This window comes from Silurus meridionalis, chromosome 3 (assembly GCF_014805685.1).
Source record: "Silurus meridionalis isolate SWU-2019-XX chromosome 3, ASM1480568v1, whole genome shotgun sequence".
In the NCBI taxonomy this organism is placed as follows: domain Eukaryota; kingdom Metazoa; phylum Chordata; class Actinopteri; order Siluriformes; family Siluridae; genus Silurus; species Silurus meridionalis.
Window position 1 is genome coordinate 18,252,685 of NC_060886.1, and position 20,577 is coordinate 18,273,261.

At 36.1% G+C, this 20,577-nt stretch overlaps 1 protein-coding gene across 2 annotated transcripts; it reads right to left on the reverse strand.

Moving 5' to 3' along the window:
* Positions 1–686: 686 nt before the first annotated feature.
* Positions 687–17,116, reverse strand: hat1 (histone acetyltransferase 1). Of its 2 annotated transcripts, none has more exons than XM_046845565.1 (11): positions 17,042–17,116; positions 15,985–16,056; positions 15,149–15,224; positions 14,660–14,780; positions 9,528–9,707; positions 9,050–9,171; positions 8,110–8,214; positions 7,402–7,508; positions 6,077–6,228; positions 4,923–5,039; positions 687–1,174 (listed from the first exon to the last, which is right to left on the reverse strand). In XM_046845565.1, the coding sequence occupies exons 1-11, from the start codon at positions 17,046–17,048 to the stop codon at positions 1,007–1,009; spliced, it is 1,227 nt and encodes a 408-aa protein (XP_046701521.1). In that variant the 5' UTR covers positions 17,049–17,116; the 3' UTR covers positions 687–1,006. The 2 variants fall into 2 exon arrangements, with proteins under 2 accessions (XP_046701521.1, XP_046701522.1); XM_046845566.1 differs by lacking the exon at positions 17,042–17,116 and adding an exon at positions 16,599–16,706.
* Between the last annotated feature and the right edge of the window lie 3,461 nt (positions 17,117–20,577).

A 20,577-nucleotide genomic window follows, 5' to 3' on the forward strand; every position in this document is an offset into this window, starting at 1 on the left:
TAGACAATTTGGCTACAGTAATGTTAACTATTTAATTAATATGCATATTGTTATATAAAATCAGTTAAAAGAATCAAGAGTGAAAATCATGATCTTATTTAAAAACCAAAAGTCATGATTTACACGATTGATTTCAGGAATTCTATTGCAACCTTGGTTCAAAATGCAAGTAATGCAAGTAGTTCAGAAACAAGTAAACATGATACCCTGTTTTATCACTTTTACACATTTGAACATTTACTTAAAAATTTGTGTAGTTAACAATTCAGCTTTTAACCACGCTTATTAAAGCGAGATAAAGCAGAGTGCTGAACATTCAGTCATTTTAAACAACAGGAGCCCTGACTGTGACATTTTCAACCACATCAGTCCTTAATGCTCCATCAGTGAAACTGTGGCTAAGCAATGTCTTCATGGAACACAGGAGTTTTTTTTTTTTTTTTTTTTTCCTTCTTCATACATTGGTATCATCGACATATTTCTTGTTGCGCTGCTGCTACTTCAATAAGGTAACAGTATATCTATGTACATTAGTGATTCCATTGCTCTTCATCTGAAAGGTAATAACTATGAAGGAGTGGGATAAAACGAATATGAATATTCAACACAGATCACTGAATAAGCATGAGAAAATGTGGTGTGAAATTTTTGTAGAACATTCAGAACAAAATCAGTACACAGTTAAATCAATATACAAAACATTTATTTCATTTATAGGAAGTGCTTCAAAACCTATTTCTGCATCTGACACTGAAATGCAAGGAGAAAAAGGAAACTCTATTTAAAAAAAAAAAAAAAAAAATTGGAACATCCGTAACAAGCGAGCAAATGTGACTGAAACGAGATCCCGATTTTAGCGGTGCTTTACACCATTTACAAAGGTACGGTGTATAAAACAAAATGGTAAAAGTTTGCTTGTTGTCAAATGTGTGTATCCATGTTAAAGCTGAAGACTCCGCTAGCCTGTACTACAGTGATCTACCCCTCAAACTCGCACTGGGTGTATTCATGCCTGGGCCAGTCTTTCCAACACTCTGCGATAGTCTCCCAGAACATCCTGATAGCTCTTCTCCAGTTCTTCATGCTGTACCTTTGTGTCCAGCTGACTGATATGGGATGCCAGTTCCTCTGGACGCAAACATTTGCGCATCTTTGTCAGCTCACGCTGGTTCTTCTGAGCAGGGAACAAATGACAAGGAGGTGTAAGTTGTGTTAGCATTTTTGCCTATTAAGTATATTTAACCATGTTAAGTAAGCAAACAGAATGCAAAATAATGTCATCCATGACTTCTGTGTTCCACTGAGGTATAAATATGAAAAAATATACAAGTCAAATTCCCATATTCATTCATTAAAACAGAAACATACACACTTGAAAATAATCATTATCCACTCTAAGGGTAAAAAGGTTTAAAACAACTAGAGTGGGACTCAACCAGGAAGAGTGTATAGTATTATCAGCCCTGGAAACAATGTTATTCTACTTCTTAAAGTACCAGAAAATTATAAATACAATTCAGGCTGTGTCTGCCAAAATACTATACAACAAATGGGTTGTTGCTAGAATTCCAGCAGAAACAATGATCTAAAATCCATACACAATGGATTCAATGACAACAAAATCAAGATTTCTACATGACCATCCCAGTTCCCTGAAGACTTGTGAGGTTAACTGAATGACCATGGAGATCTGATTGGATTCTCTACTGAGGTGTAATCTCATGAAGCATTGTAGATCTTTCTGCCAGAATTACATAAATGAATCACTGATGTAATGCTGGTAATAAGATATTGCAAAAAAATGCAGGGTGTCAATGATTGTAACACATGGATTGATCCAAGTTTTTTTATTTTTATGTTTTGACTGTCCTAGAAGAAATTGTACCTAATTTATAGTTTATTAAACTAAAACAAAAACCAATAACCTTTTTTTAAACTTATCTTTAACAATGGTCCTAATAATTCAAGCACATGGTCAAGTAAATAAATGATTAGCTTAACAGTCAATAAACACCATTAACAAAACTTCAGGAAAAATAATTGTTTAAATGATCAAAGCAAACAAAATAAAATAAAGTATAAAAGCATGCAATTTCTCTTTAGTATGCACACATTTGCCCCAGGTCTTACATGCACAGGCACACAGTACCATGCATTGTAGCACATCATTAACTATACACATCATTCCCACCTGTGTGCAAAAAACATACTCTCTAACACTCCCTTTTTCCCCCTGAGGGAAGAGTGAGTGTGTGTGTGTGTGAGAGAGAGAGAGAGAGAGAGAGAGAGAGAGAGAGAGAGAGAGAGAGAGAGAGGAAGGAAGAGAGCGAGAGAGAGCGAGAACGAGAGCGAGAGAGAGAGAGAGAGAAAAAGAGAGAGTGAGGGAAGTAGAACAGGGGACCATGAGAGAGAGAGCATCTGGTCTCCAGATCCCTCCATTCTCTCCTACTAAGGAATTCCAATTTCCTTTTCAATCTCATGGTTTTTTCACTCTCTTCTATGTCCCTGTTTTTTTTATGTCAGGAGTCTCTATCCTGCTTAACATCATGGTGAGAGGTTAGAGAGTCGTGATCCAGCAGTCCCCACTGATCCTATATTTCTGGTAAATGTTTTACTCAGAGCACAGTGTCCGCAGACAGAGCCGACAACAATTCTCCACTGCTGTTCACAGTAGTTACACAACCGCTAACTGAATAGATCAGATCTAGAATAAATATCCCTGGTATGACTGGGTAACGCGGATAATCATGTTTGCACTAATAATATGGTTTCGTGTTTAGATGATGCAGTTTCTGTAGGTCTTCGTAGAATCTTGTTTAAAAATCTAATTCGCGAGTACAGCAAACTCTGACCATTTAAATAAATATTCTTTGCAATACAAAACAAAGCTTTCTTCCAAATGGCAAATAATGCTTTTAGATATATCGGAGTATACATAAGATTTTAGGGATTTAGACAATTCTCAGCAACAGTTCAAGATGAATTCACATCAGGGGTGGACAAATAACTAGCTTTGGTGCACAAGACAAGCTGATGAATATTTGTATTTTTCTTTATGTATTGAAATTCAAAAGCATTGTATGACAGCCAGTCTTAAAAAAAAAAAACAGTCATATAGCCATAATCATGTATTGTTGTGTTAGTAAAACTCAAACAATCTATCACAAACACTTGGTGATTTTATGGTGATGTTAAACAGGAGAGTAAAGACTGTGATTACAGTCTCCACCCTGGAAATTCATAAACGTTCCATTTATTTATTCTTCATTAACAGCTTAGGTAGGCGATCGGGTTTCCATACATCATTATGTTGCAGTAGCTACCAACCAGATTTACATGCAATGAAAATTGGAAATGGGCAGAACACTTTTCAAGTGAATTAATAAAGAAATTGATCATTGGTCCACTTTCGTGCTTGTTTCTGTTATGAAAATGTTAATCTAGTTTTGTCTCCAACCATAACCCTGGAACTAAAAATGTTTCTTACAAGAATCATGGCACCCAATGTCAAACCAAATTCACCATTCCTTTTAGAATAGAAACCCAGAATACATTTTAAGTAATTGAATAAAAGAAAATTGATATTTAGTGACTATTCACAGCTGTTAAAAAGACTGTTAAATAAGAACTGCAACTGGGGTATAAATGCATAAATGTTCTTGTAAAATATTGACCATGTCTAGTAATTAAATGTTTGAAAGGTAATAGAGTAGGCTCATTAGAATTTAAAAAGCACTGCTGCAATTCTTAAACTGTAGCCTACAAAGAGTGAAAGGGCGGGTGAGCGAGTAAGCTCTGTAATGAATAAAGGAGAGAGAGAGAGTATGTGCGCGCGTGCAAATGGGTCTGAACTTTGATGTGTATTGGGATGGCAATCTCACAATATAATTTTGAGATCATAAATTGTCATAATATACTTCTCTAAAATATTGGAATAGCTTTTTAGTAAGTTTTAAATTTGTCTCAGCAACTTCATACAACTCAGTATTGTAAAATGTATTTTTTATAACAATTATATACCTTATTTTTAAACAGGTTTGAGAAATAAAATAAAAATGCAATATTGTTAGCAAACATAGTATATAATAAAAATGTCTTCAACATCAATGTGTACTACACTACTTACATTCCTTCAACTAAATACAAATCTTTAATGATGGCAGTAAAGAGGTCTTGTATAAAACTTGTATACTTGAGCCAGAAATTGCAGCAATGGCCAAAATCGTTTAGTTTTAAATGTACTCGCAAACAGGAGAATGTTTAGAAGGGCTTCAAAGTTAAGTCCGTTACAGAAATAACAATCATAATAATAATGAGAGGTGGCAGCACTGAGACATGATAATCAGGCACCTCCGAAAGTAGAAATTGCATTAGCTACGTTTTAGCTTCTACTGTAGCTTTGCAAAAGCTGGTTTTCTTCACACAAATGTATATGCAAATTACAAATCATGATGCTTCTATTACATTATTAAAGAAAAAAATAATAACTAGAAAAAGAAAGTTGTTAGGATAGTTGTTAAGATAGTCTAAGTGAGTAAAAAAATTTCAATGACAAACGTGTATGTGTGGTTTAAATCAAAGAGGGATAAAGATCAGTCAGTCTGTCTGAATCATTTTTGACTTTAGAATCCCTCACATTCAAGTAATCTGTTTATTATATACACTGTTTAGTTTAATGGTAGGAAAACTATTTATTGATTATCATTATTTATATTTATTTATTTATATTATTAAACCATATATATTTCTTTCCTGAACTTAAATTCATGTTAATAAAAAAAGATAAATGTTTGGGGATGTATCACAGAAAATCTTGACGCAGAAAGGCATTTTTTTTCTTTAGCAGAATGTGTCAAAGCAGATATTTGACTGTTTTAATACTCTAAAAGATTATAGCAATTCAAGTTCACAAAGGCACATACCCGGTAAGGCCCAAAGAGTCTCTTCTTCACCTCTAGCCGAAACTCTCTGGCCTTGTCCACATCACTCATGTCTGTGTTTCTGAGGCGTAGAATCTCATACACTCGCCTGGCATGCTTCTGCACACAAAACAAGATGCTTCTAAAAACCAGGGTGAAAAGTAGTCCTCTCATTCCACTAGATTTAAAATAAATAAATAAATCACACAGACATAGATCCATAACTCTCAAGCCAAAAAATGACAATAACATCCTCCTGTTTTAAGATTTACACAGACCCTGTTGCATCTTGAGGAAATGGCCCAAATGTATAATCAAGGCCATATGCTTATTACAAGCAGATTGCAGTCCATTCACTTCAGAGGTGGTCAGGGCACAAACACAGTGAACCAATCAGATTTTATATTGACACATGAGCACATATACAGAACCACTGTAGTAATAGACAAAGGTGCATGAGCAGTAGCTGAAACCAACAAAACAATTTTTGCTTATTATATGCGCAAGAGATTGATACTGATTATTTACTCGATTTGTGTCAGATTTAAAAAGCCATTTGAATGCCTTGTTTTAAGTCAAATGATTAAATTTGTTTCTGGTATATGGGTGTCTAGCCATTCATGTCGATGGCAAACTGGTCTTGTATAACTGAAAATAATTGCTGTGGAGCTGTGCCAAAATGGCCGCCGAGTGGACAGACTTTACTAGAAGGACTTCATGGCATAGGCACCAGACTGTGATAATCACTTACAAACAACATGGCCAAAAAGGAAATAAAAGATAGTGGGATGTAATCGGTGCAGTTAAATAGTGGCCTAAGTGCAGAAAGAAAGAAGTCACACAAGGGGCACACTGAGGTGAACTCCCACCCATTTACTAATGGCCAGCTTCCAGTGGGGTGTGTGGACGTGGGTGCAGTGAAAGGCCATTGGGAATTGCAAATAAGAAAGAAAAAAAAAAACTTTCATGTGGCTCAGAAGTGAGATGGTGAGTTAATTATATTATTCAATCAATATAATTCATATTTGTCACTTTTAAACAAAAATATATAAAATAATATCAACTGCAGATTGAGGACTAAATTTCAATGCAATGGATCAGCTGTTTTTCGCTTGAACATCAAGTATTATGTACTGTTTTAAGTCTGTAGCTCACACCTTGTTGATTTTGAGTTTCTCACGAGCTTCAGTAGCCATTTCTTCACTGAACCCCAGGGCCAGTTTTTCAGTGGAGAAAGAAGGCAGATTCATGCACAGCTTCACCAGCACAAAGTCCCTCAACTTCACATAACTGTCAGATGGGTCTTCCGCTAAGAAAATTTAACATGAACACAAAAGACAAAATTAGAACAACTAAAGAATGAACTTCTATAGTCTGGCAGCAAGTAGGCATATAAAAATATTTTGTTGTTAAGTTTTAGATTTTTCACTAAACATCTCTCTCTTTTAGGCATGAAATGAAAAAGAAAAAAAAAAAACCCACAAAAAAAAACAATGCTGATTCCTATATATACACCCTAGAACCAAATAGACTAGAACCTAGAACCTCATACTCAAATTCAATATTTGTCTCTGTGTGTGTATGTGTGTATGTATATATATATATATATATATATATATATATATATATACACACACACACACACACACACACACACACACACACACACACACACACACACACACACACACACACACACACACTTTATATGGCTGGTGCACTGAGCCAAAACAGCAAAAATGGCTATTCTGTATCGTTGGTGTTCCTTATAGATTAAATGACAGAAGCTACAGATGCAGGTAAGAGACAACTTTCACATTCTAACATGTGGCATAACATTAACAGTAGACAGGAAAGAAAGGAAAAGGAAAGAAAAAAAAAGAGCACAAAAATAGAAAAAAGAACAAACAAAGGCTGTACGAATGGAAGCTGCAGGTCTGTCGTAGTAGAGTGGAGCTGCGCATTCAGTTTGAATGAAAGCTAATCTCTCTCTCCCCACACAGCTCAATAATTATGCCATTGTGTGAGAGAGCCTGAGCAGCAGCATGTGGCCAGCACATTTCAGCTGCAAACTGCCTGCAATTTACATACATCCCTCCCACCTTGCCACACGTTGGACCAGAGAGCTCCACACACAGCCGTAGCAGAGAGGTATTTAAATTCATCCAACAGCTACCCTTGATAAGGAGGCTCTGTTCATTCCTCTTCCTTTCACACATACACTTAAAGAAAGTTTCAAGAACTATCTAAAAAGTACTTTATTCCATTATCACAGAAAAAAAAAACAAGAAAAACATGATGTGCATTTGGCAATCATAACTGTTTATATGCACTTTCATAAAAATGCCCTGGCACATTTGAGTACCCATTATTGAAGTCTTCCAAGCCAATGGCACAATCCAACCATCAGTGTGCATTATGAATCTCAGTCCATGGTCTTAGTCACAATGTTCAGATTCAATTAATATTTTTCTCACTGTACCTGTGATGTCCTGAACTTTAGGTAAGTTGCAGTAAAACCGGTGAACTGTCTCTAACAACTGGGCTCCATGACCTTCGCCTTGAAATGGTGGCAGGATCAGCATTTGACTGATAGAAAAAGGCGAAAAGTAAAACCATCAAAGAGTTTCAAAAGCACACACAAAAGACCCAGTGCATCATTAAAAGAACACGAGTTTTAAGCAGCTTTATGTACAAGCCAAAATATAAAATCTTGCTCTCTTATTCCATAGTGCCAGCTAGTACATGATGCCTTCCCTATATCCCCCAGTCCTATTCAGCTTTCCTTGATACAATGGACATTATGATCATGATGATGACCTGATACAGATATGACAATATGTTTTGTTCAATACACACACTTCATGTCCAGACAGCGTTCTTTTCTGCAGCACAACAACTTGATATAATCTCTACCAAAAGATTATTTTTGTTCATTCACTTGGCCAACATAATGAAATGTTACTATGTTGTGCCAATCAATATATTACGCTGATTTCCAAAATAGGCATTCTGATGGGTGCTGCTGATTTTGCCATCCTTATAATAAGCAAATGGGGATTGGCTTATAGGATATATAAGCCAGTAATTTGGGGCACTTAGGGACAAGAGAGCCAGAGATGTATAATTTTCTTTTCCCTTTTTTCAAAGAATAAAAGAGAAAGAAGGCACGTGCTTCCCTGGTAATTACCTAACACGTGGTCTGGTTTTGTCTGGGTATACGTAGTAATTATACACTGTCATGTAGCCAACCGTAGCGTAGAGAGTCTCCCCGTCCTTATTGTATTTCTCAAATCTGTACAGAGAGTGAGAACACAAAGGCAAGCAGGTCAATCATAGGCACGCTCCCATGCACCGGTTCTTCTAGCACTCTTTCAACTCTTCTCTCTTTCTCTACTTTGACCATCCAACCCCCCCACCCACCCCCTTTGCTCGCTGCTTGTTTTCTCACTCTGGCCTCCTGTCAGTGTGAGCATGCTGGAGCAGAGAGCAGAGCAGTTGCAGTCTGTGCACCTGCTGTAGAGAGTGAATGCATTATGCACTTAATTGGTGCACTGCAACTTAGAGAACAGAGGAGCAGAGAGAGGGAGGCATCTAGCCTCTTCAAATCTCTCCAGTCCATTTGCCTATTGTCAGGTTTAATAGGTGCCAAACTAAAGAAAACACTAGCGGAGTCTCCTTTTCGGCTGCTAGAGATTCCATTCACTGTTTCAAAAGACAACAGCATTCAGTTCGGCCTCTTGCTCTGCCAGAAAATAAGGACAGCAAAGAAAAGAGACAAACAACACAAAAGGAAACTCTTATGAGATGAACAGTTCACCTCTATACAAGGGGGGAAATATAATTAAACAGGCTTGGTAATTGGTTGCAAGCACCACAATGAGTGGTAGTTGTGTCCGCTCAAATGTGTGTGCGCATGTGTATACATATGCACCTGACGAAAAGAGAAAGAGCATTTTCTCAAAATGATCTTGTTTTACACAATTTGTAATCCTAAGTGTGTCCTCTGGTTGTCCTCTGGGTTCAAACATCAAAAATAAGTTAATGCTTTAAAATACAGGCTCAAAATATATCCTGCTAACTTTTCTGTAGCTATCATTATAAACAACTAATAATAGCTAACAACTTACAGAAGGAAGAAATCCCAGTGATCATCATCTACATCAATAAAGCTGGCTGTCTCGATGAACCACATAAGGAAAGTCTGAAGGCGCTCATGGTATTCTCTGAATCCTGGACATGAGATATCAGCCTGTACAGTAACAAAATACATAGAAGAGATTGTTATAACCATAGAGAGATTTAGCATCAAGACTTTGGTCCTCTGCGTGTTGTGTACATCCCAAAGATTAATCTTTTATAAAGCAGTGCACTGGATTACGAGACTGCACAATTACAGAGCACTGTGTTTAGAGGAAAATAAAAAAATTTATCTGGTTCAACAATAGCACCACATTAATGACAAATCTGATCCAGTGTGTACTAGTGAATTCGTAGAGGATATTAGGCAGCAAAAGCCTGCAACTGGATTAAACTGTTTTAAATACAACACACAGTAGAGCAAGCCATCATCTCCAAAGCATCTTATGCAAAAGTATCTGTCAGTACCTTGTGTATCAAATAAGTGAGATCTGCTCCTTCTTCCACATTGTGAAGTTTATAGGTGTGCAAGAGGCTGCCAAATGGTTTGAAGTTGGCCTCCTTTTCCAAAAGAGACATAAAGTCATCTGTGTTACAGGTAAAGCCTGGAGGAATGATCTCTGCGATCTTCCCTTCCACATCATCAGGCTGAAAACACACAAGAATGACATATTGGAAGGATTAGTACTTTTCTAGTCATATTTCGAACGTGTATTTTATACCGAATATGATTTTACACACAAAATAGTGATTTATTTTGAAGTAAAATGAATAAAGTGTAATAAGAAGACAAAGTAGCATAGTTAAATGGGCTATTATATATTATTTAAATTGCATACACCAAGATACACGACACGCTATTCCAAATGCTCTCTGGCTTTACGTGTAACCCTGCTGGAGCCACAACAGAATAAAGCTCTATTGTTCTGTCATTAGGCTATACTTCAGTCTTGATTGACATAGCACACGTGAAACTAAAAAAAAAAAGAATACATATTTTTGTCGGACAAAAAAAGAGAACCATTAGGCAATTAGTCCTGTCAGCTGAGTAGGCCTTCAGCCCCCCCTCTCTCCAATCCTCTCTGAAAGACCACTTAATTGAATACATTTACTACTTATCTTAAACCATGAATATTTGATGAAGTCCCCCCACAATAATGCATCTCTGCTTCTCACAGGGCAATAAAATTTAATGAATTGATCTCAACCTTAACAAAAAAAAAAAAACCAGGCATCTATAATAGGCTCCTCTCCCCTAAGCCTGGTGAGTGAACTCAATCAAACAAGTTTGCCCCTGCCATTCAGTGGCTCCTGGGCAGACAAAAGACCCCCCTTTGCCCTCTTTGGGATTTTTTTACTCAGCAGAATGCGCAGTGGCTTCAGCTGCAATGTTTGCATTGTATCCATTTCCATGCGGATTGACATGAGAACACTTTGTATTAAGTTGCTAAGCAGGGCCTTTGGCACCATTTAGACGCGTGATAGGCATTAGTTCTGTAGCAGGCCTCTCGCTGCTCCACATTCAAAACAGGGAAATGAAGAAGGACAAGGACAAAATGCGCAACAAAAGGCTAATGCAACACGGCGCTAATTCCTGCTCTTTCAGACATCAGCTAATATCAGCCAGGAAGCAATGCACCTGCGTCTGAGAAACACTTCACCATTGTTACGGCTCAACTGCATTTCTGACGAATAAGAGAATCAGGGAATGCACATAAAAGGCAAAGGACAAACAAGTCAGATTGTCCCTACTCTCTTCTATACAACATTTACAAATTGCACAATCTTCTATATAAAGAGTGCATTGTTGGGTCACTATATTAACTAACCGTGCTTCTTCAAAGCTTTTAGTCTATTCGGGAATACATCATCTTTTCAGCTGAAAGCGCAACAAAGGTAAATGCCAGTGTTGGATCTAATTCTCACATAAAAGGTTTCATTTTAATTAAAGAGCATCTTGTTCTGTACCTAAAAAGGGGAATAGAGTACCTCAATGTGAGCAGCAATTTACTCTTGTTGAAGAATTGTGTACATATTTACTAGAGAGAATTACTACTATATAGTCTGGACTATATGCAAAGTGACCTTATCTAACCATTTTAGATACACTTACAATGATGCCTATTTTCTAGGAAAAACTATAACACTGGCGGAAGTGCAATCTAAGAAAAAAAAACTTTTACAATGATCTAAAAAAACAAAAAACAAAAACAAGAAGTGTTGACCCCTTGCACAGGAGCAGACAAAAAATGACGGTGTGCCACAAATTGAGGATGTACCTATAGCAGACACTCCTATTACCTGCTGTACTACATATCCGATTATATTGGAATTAGCGCTGAGCTATATGATTAAATACAGGGTTTCTGCAGGTTTTAAAGTCAAATTTAAGACTTCTTAAGATTATTAAGAATGAAATTTAAAACCTATATCATGACATAAACACACAAATTTATTGTTAGCAACTGGCCTTAACCAAGCCCTAAATAAAAATTTTTTAAGCCAAGTATCGATAAACTTGTACTTTCCACTTGCTGAAAAATAAAACCAGTTTTACACCTGTGGTACAATCCAAGAAAGATTTGCATCAACAACAGAAAGCTGATTGGCTGTTGCATGTTGGTCTCATTTATAGTCGTAATCCAACAAATTATATTTAGACTAGTTAAAGAATGAACTACACCACCACTGAAACAAACAAACAAAAACATTATAAAACACTAAAAGTGCTGCGGGAGTATTTCAATTAGCATTAGAAGTAGCGTTTAATGGACATCACACAATTAAGACCCATTTAAAATGATGACAGTGAATTAAGACTTAAGTCAAAAAAATTTATTAAAAAACATTTTTTAAGACCCCACGGAAACCCTTTAAATGATATTAAAATATTTTGCTACATAATTTATGACAATATAGGAGATCATCAATTGTTGTTGATGCTATGTCTATTGGATCCAATCCTGGTGATTGACCTTTCATATTTTTAGACCATGATGAAGTCCTTTGTTGTGTTGGCAGTCTTCATGCTTGATGAATCTTTTGTTAATTAGACTGGATGCATTTCTCTAAGTTGGCAGACAGAATACTGAATATAGTCTGCTACCATAATCAGTTACATCATCAATAAAAGTCCAGTTCAGAAACAGCTATGCAAGCCGAATCCATGCCTCTACTCCAATTGTGCTTGATTAATGAGTTTGTATGTTTTGGATCATGAGCAGATCCTTTCTTTCTCTACACTTTCTTTTCCATCACTGTGGTAGAGGTTAATCTTGTTTCCAGATTTTAAGTTTATTGCTGTTTTTCTTTGTGAATTTCAATCATGCCTTTCAACCCAGATCTCACTTGAGAAGTGGTTTGTGTCTTGTTGTATGGCCTTCATATTTCTGTTCTTTGTGTGGTAGATTGTGACACCTTCAGCCCTGCCCTGGAAAGGCTGTTGGTGATGTCACTGTCTTTTCACAGCTCTCATAATGGTTGTCATTAACTTATGCTGTTTTTTCCCGCATTTTCAGAAAGGCTTGCTTTTCTCCCCTATATAGCTCTCTCGTCTCATTTAGGTTTATCCTTATTAATATCAAAAGGAGCATTAAAAAAATAAATAAATAATTAAAAAAAAAAAAAAAAAAAAAAAAAGGTGCCACGTTCTAAATTATAATAATAAATATATATATGTGTGTGTAAGATATATGAGGTATATATATATATATATATATATATATATATATATATATATATATATATATATATATATATATATATATACACACACATACATACATACATACACACACACACAATCAAAATTAGAGAACAATTTATAAACAACTGAACAATTCTGAAATAATGTCATCTTCACTGCTCAACAGTTAAGGGAGTTTTTGTCCTGTCTATACCATGCTACCAGAACACCTTTTCCACAAAATAACTAAGACGTTTAAAAAAAACCCATTATTTTGCAGAACACACACTGATCAAAATTAGAGAACACTTTCAGATACCTCCCAGTTATTGGTGTTAATCTGGTACCTGGTGCTAATTTCCTTGATTATCTGTCAACCCCTATTTAACTGGCAGCCCAACTTCCAGTTTCACTGACTCTGCAAGATGGTGGGCCGTTCTAAAGTGACTGAAAGCCTCCGGCAGCAGGTTGTCCAGATGAAGGCCAAAGGGATGACCCTATCAGCCATAGCAAGACAAGTTGGTCAATCCAAATCTGTGATTTCAAGAATATTGAATCTTTACAACATCACAAACTCATTCAAGTCCGCCAAGAAGGCTGGTCGTCCACGGAAGACAAATACAAGAGAGGACAGGATACTGCGGAGGATCTCAACGGGCAATCGTTTCCACACTGCAGCTGAAATTGCTCACCAGTTCAGCGCTGAACAGGGTAAGGATCTTTCTCGTCATACAGTGTCTCGACGTTTAAGAGCATTTGGACTGAAAGCCCACTCTGCAGTGACCAAACCTCTCATTAGCAGAAAGAATCAAAAGGCTAGAATAAGCTTTGGCTTAGGAGCATGTTGTGTGGACAGAGGAGAACTGGTCCAAAGTTCACTTCAGTGATGAAAGCAAGTTTAATTTATTTTGGGCCGGATGGGAAACATTATGTTCGGCGACAAATTGGAGAAAGACTGAACCCAAAGTGTGTAAAGAAGTCAGTGAAAAGTGGAGGAGGAGGTGTCATGGTTTGGGGCATGTTTTCTGCAGCAGGAGTTGGGCCTCTTAAACAGCTACATGGCAGAGTGAATGCAAATGTTTATCAGAACCTTCTTCAACAACATATGGTTCCTTTCCTGCGTTCATCACCAAATCAGCTCGCAGTGTTCATGCAGGACAACGCTCCATGTCACACAGCAAAACGGGTAAAGCAGTTCCTTGAAACTGAAAACATTGAAATAATGACATGGCCTTCCCAGAGTCCTGATCTCAACCCAATAGAGAACCTCTGGAAAATCCTTGGCGACAAAGTTATGTCCAAGAAACCCACTACAGTCACCGAACTGTGGAGGAGACTGGAAAAAGAGTGGACCAAAATCACACCAGAGCAGTGTGGGAGACTAGTGCTGTCCTGTGGCCACAGATGTGCTGAAGTCATTCAGAGCAGAGGCCTGTACACTTCCTACTAATTGCTGACTGTTGTAACCTTCAGAAAATTTTGCTGTAATCTTTTTCCATGTTGTTCTCTAATTTTGATCAGTGTGTTTTCTGCAAAATAATGTTTTTTTTTTTTTTTTATTAACTTAAAAAAAAAATCAAGTAGATTTTTTGCTTTGTTACGCAAACAAAAAATTAAGGTACAAGCTCGAGACACCCCTGCTAGATGGCGAATCAAAGCCAGAAAGTGAAGATTTTGACGAAAATTAAGATAAACAAAGAAGAAAAAGTAAAAAATTTAAAGTTTAGGGATACGTAGTGTACAATAGTGATAGTAAAAATTTTTTTTTTTTTTCCCCCTCCACCACTCACCTCTTTTTGCCATAATTAAGATAGGAAAAAGGTACCTTTGAGTTGTTCAATCACACTATCCTTTTATGACCATACATTAAAAGAAAGTGTGCACAAGACAATAACAAAATATTTTAACAGCCTACCTCCACACAGTCAAACTTCTCAGTGACTTTGGACGTGTACTTCACTTTAAACAGTGTGCTCAGGTTGCCAGCAGTGTAGTAAAGCTGAATCTGAAGGCCTTTGTATCCAAATGCTACTTCACTGGTGTGAAAGGAATGAATTGTAAGATAGCATTCACAATACATGACAAACCACAGCTCTTCATTTAACAATGATAAACTGTGTGGGTAAAATAACAAACTTCAACATAGCACAAATAAGCAGAAGAAAGTACTCTGGTTTTGTCCGTTACAGAGGGTATGATGATTATAGACCACATTCTAACAGAAGATAGCTCCCAAATAATACGGTGCCTACAGCATTGCTGTTTTGCCAGGCTGATCAGCTATGTTTTGTTATATTTAGGTTTACATTAATGTTTACAAAAGAGAACTCTTCAAATTAGTTTGTATTACACTAATATCAATATCTCTAAATCTATCTATTCTAATCTTCTCGTAAGTACTTACTCATCACCATACAGCTGATGGCTGTACTCAGGGTGAAACGTTGTACTTTCTTCATCAACATCCTCTGGGAAACGTACTAAAGAAATTTTAATAAATAGAAACGTATTATTACTAATATTATTACATGCTCTAATCATATTAAATCAGCATATGACTTAAGAAAGATCCTCAGTAAATAAATCACAGGACATCAATTTCAATTATGAAAAGTCAAATGTCAGAGTTTGGAGGGTTCCCCACTAAGACACACCAAACTAAGGTATTATATCAATTGGACATAATTCCTAGCTATATGTCTGGTAAGTATTGTTAAATTTGTAGTAATACTTACGTCAGAAGCAATTATAAAAATGGATACACTTTTTCTGTATAATCTCCAGAGATCATAGTGGTTTAATGAGACCTTCATGATTGTACTACTACAAATTACATGTTTTCATATTCCACCTGACTTTAATAGAAACTGATTTGACCTTTATTATATGAACTCTTTTTACAGTGCATGTCAGTGCAAATTGAGCTTTAGCATTAGTTGGCTGAGAGCTCATATGCAAGCTGGGAAAATCCTTTCAATTATATATAAATTTCATTGCTCTCGTTTTTCTTTCAAAAGAATACAATAGAAAACAGCACTTCCTAGTGTCTTTACACTACAGAAAAAGGGCAAGACCTCTTTCCCCACAGAATATAATAAAATCTTTATCAAGCTTTCAATTCATACAAGATAATTATAATGCAAGATTAAAGAAAAAATTTAAATTAGACTTGTGACGTGTGCTGGCTGCTGAAACGTGTAAAACACAAGTGAACCTATGAAGAACAGGTGTGTTATTTACCTAATTTTAAACAAATCGCTTCATTGGTGTCACATTTGTATTCTGCCAGTTTCTTCTCCATTGCATTCATATCTGAAGGACAAACAGAAAACAAATCAGGAGAAAAATAAAAAGATAGGGATCATGATGAATGGACAACATTTAAAAAGGAAAAAGTGATTTATCACAGGCTAGATGAACAAACAACTTATGTAAAAAATAAACATAAATGAGCATATATAACAACAAATATCCATTTACACATTCAATGAATACACATTATAATAATACATTTAATGTAAATATGGATTTGTGTAAACTGTCCCTGTTGGTGTATTTTGTGACTGTTGATTACTGCTTAACATTAAATCAACAGAAAAATCTAACATCAACAATCAATCAAAGGCTTGATGAATCTCTGAAGCATTTTTTTTTTACACTTAAAGTGTGGGTATGTGTGTGAGCTGCCTTATGATGGAGGGTGACATCTTCTCGGGACAGACTGAGACCAGGCCCTGACCATGAGAAAAACTCTTTATGAAGATTAAAGAATATTTCAGTGTTGGCTCATACAGTAACAACAATTTGCCTTGACTGCTAATGTCTCTCTATCAAAGCTGGATCCCAGACCCTACCTGTATCACACTACTTGAGCTGTGTCTTCATCTCAAAGTGTCGACCAGCAGCAGACTCTCCACCTAGCTCCACACGTAGGTCTGTTTTAATGCTAACTCTACAGTCACCTGGTTAACCAGTAAACCAGCACGTGTTAAAAAAAACACAGCGTGCATCCCGTCCATGTTCAGTTGTCTATATCTCTACATATTTCCTATCAATAATATTCCCGCTATTTGTACGCTGACTAGTATTTACAGAATTATATTTAGCATCGTTAATCAGTTGCGTAGCTAGCTAACTAGCTAGCTAGCTCCCTCCCGGCTGTTTGCCATGCTAACCAACAGACTCGCTAAAATGCATTGCTAGCTATAGCGGTATTTACAATGTGTTCTTGAATTATATTCTATGGTTTATTGCTTTTTACAGGAATCACATAATATTAAAAAAAATGCATGCTCACCCGCCATTTCCGTGCACGCTTTAACACATAACCCGCGAAATGCAAAAGTACTTCCTGTTTACTCACGTGCTTCCGTCCTCAATCGTGATTGGGTAATGATTTTGTGACGTATTAATTTACCCGCTATGTGTACGGTAAAGTCATTGGACACATGAAAAGCCTGCGTGGAATTTGAATAAATAAATAAATCAATAAATAAAGCGTTCGTGTGTTTTGCAGGACAGTGACCACTCTGCCATTAAGTTCAGATAGTTAGAGTGTGATGTTGACCTGCAAGTTTTTTCCCAGACGTAACCATCATGCTCCTGGTCACCTCTCTTAGCAATCTCCTCATTGCTCAATCTGACCAGACAGCCAGCTAGTCTCAGTCCTGCTTGTTCCAAAACTCTTCAATTTAAGCATAATGGAGGCAGCTGTGCTCTTGAAAACTTCAATAAAGTAGAAATGTTTTATGCAGTCTTCCCCTGATCTGTACCAGACCACAATTCTGTCTATGAGCTTTGCAGGATCATGAAATGTTGCTTGACATCTAGCATTGATTTTCTGTTGTATAGACAAGTGTGTATTTCTATGTCCAATTATTTGAATTTGCCAATCAAAATCATAATAGGGTATGTAGAATGATAAAAAACAAACAAACAAACAAAAAAACAATCATAATCATTTTGGCAAAAGCCTGCAACATAACAAAATGTGAGTAAAAAAAAAAAATTCTGAATAATTTCTGAATGAATTGTATGCATAACTAGCTTCTCATGACCCTGATTAGACCTTTGCTGCTTAGACTCTAAGCATATTGTTATACAAAACTCACGGGTAAAGAAAGGCTTCATGACAGTCTCAAGATTATTGCAGAACATTTGCCATTAAGAATTTACCCTGTGGAATAAATTATGACAAAACTTGATACAAAACATGATACATATGGAAACAGCTACACCAAAAGCAATGTGCTGTTAAAAGAAAACTAACAGTAGATGCTCTTTACTGTTACAGCCATAATAACCACAAAGCTGTCTCACTATAATCAATGCAACACTGTGAAAGGGAATTGGTTCTGTCTAGAATGGTGTCCCTAATCACTGTCTTAAGGGAATCATATATTTTCAAATATAGACCAGTTTATATGCAAAAAAAAAAGGCTGAAGAAAAGAAAAAAAATCTATAAATTAGGTTTTATTTTTACTATATATTACAGTTAAATAAATAATAATACATTTTCCATTAAGAAAACATTGTTTACTTGACCTAATTCATATATTCCAAATTGAAAAACCTTGCAGCCAATTTTATACACATTATAAATATAAATGTCATTATGGATTTGTGTAGACCGTTCTTATTGGTGTATTTTAGAGATTTCATTTATGACTATGGATTATAGCTCTATATTAAATCAACAGAAAAATCAACTGAACATCAACTGAAAATCAACATATTATTTCTTGATTGTAAAGTCTTTTTTTGTTTAATCAATGCCTATTCACATCAAAGTAATCAGTGTGTAACAACACATGCTTTCTGTAGACACTGATGTTGGTGCTTGATGCTGAATCAGTGTTTTTGATGTCAAATGTAGATTCAGTGTCATTTTTGGATTTGGTGAACTCCTCATATCCGGATGTAGAGGAAATTGCTTCTATGATGACTTCTTTGAATGAACAAAGAATCTAAGAGAAGATGTCAGAGTCAACAGTGGCATGTATTAGTTTTCAGAGATGGTAAAGAGGGTGGTAATGTGGTAATGGTAAAGAAGCAATGACACCACCCTTAATATTTATAAAGAATTCAGTATTTGCAAGACATTTGAGGTTTTTCTCATGTAATAACAGAACTCTGGCAATATTACTATTATATTACTATAAATTACATATATATCAATTAACCAGAGCTGTATGTGATCCAAGAAGTCTGATTATATTTTATGAGCAATAGACATTTCAGAGATGATATTTAAGATCAGCGTTGGGGAGGACAATTGGGGTAGACCTGTGTTCCATGTGGCCACACTGTGCCAATTAGACACCACCCAATTAGTATCTAAATAACAGCCTGTCACTATTGCCATACATTATATTTAAAAAGTATATGATAACTCTGTACCATAAATCCATAACCAGAAAGAAATATTGTTCTAAGTTTAAATAAATTGGCTGGTATGGTTACCTTATCATTTTGTGCTCACCGAAACTCACACACAACAACAATGAAAAAATTCCTCTATTTGGAAACTGTTCCTGTCAGAAAAGGGTTAAAGTAGGAAAAATTAAAAAAGTTAGGAATGTAAATCATCCAAGTAATTATACAAGATTTATTTTCCTGAATGTTATTTGTCTTTCTCTCTCTCTCTCTCTCTCTCTCTCCCTCTCTCTCTCACACACACACACACACACACACACACACACACACACACACACACACACACACACATAAGTCTCTTTCCTTACCTCCTGTCTTTTAGCTTGTTGGAGACATACAATGTCTTGAACTCAACTAAACCTGAGTGTACTGTTTTTTTGTTTGTTTGTTTGTTTTAATTATACAATTTAATGAATTATTTTAGTTTGAAAAGATTTATTTTGAACAATTTACATAATTGACCATTTTTGGGTTTTGCTTTCTTTTACTACATAATTATTATTGAGACCACAAAAACTATGAAATGTATAATTATGGTTACAGTCATATAACTATGAGCTTTCTCGGTTTGCATAGTAATCTTTGCAAAACCTTGGTTTCATGATAAAAACATGGCAGTGCAACTTTTTTATTCAAATGGTAAAAAAAACAATCCTGGTGAAATCCAGGTGCCTTTTTTTAACCAATATAAATATGGTGCAAGGCATGTGATATTAATTGTATAAAATAATCATATATCACATAAACAAAAAAGTGTTTGAGTGTATTCCCATGTAAATTGTAACTATAGTGTATTTGGACTGGCAAAATGCTGTTTTTTAAGCATTCTGGATTGATTGCTTTAAGTAACCCAGCCTTTAGGGTTGCGCAAGTTCCATTAGGAAGAGCATCTAACATAAAACATGTGCCAAATCAAATATGCGGATTACAAACCTAAATTTCATACCGGATCGTTCGAGGTTCGGGTTACCAACAACCACCACAGGGTTTTGTTAGTCAACAGGGTACAGATGGAAATTTGGCTACTGTTGGCCAAAGGAGTATAAGGAGAGAAGGAATACATCTACAGAGACAGCAGGGAAAGGAGAAATGTAGGAGAGTGGATGTTTGGGTTGGTACTTCAAATGTTAGTACTATGACTGGTAAAGGGAGAGAGGTAGCTGATATGATGGAGAGGAGAAAGGTAGATATGTGGTGTGTTCAGGAGACCAAGTGGAAAGGGAGTAAGGCCAGAAACATTGAAAGATGGTTTAAACTGTTCTATCATGGTGTGGATGGAAAGAGAAATGGTGTAGGGGTGATTCTGAAGAAACAGTACAGTAAGAGTGTAGTTTAGGTAAAGAGAGTTTCTAATAGAGTGATAAAGGTGAAGCTGGAAGTGGTGATAATAAATGTCA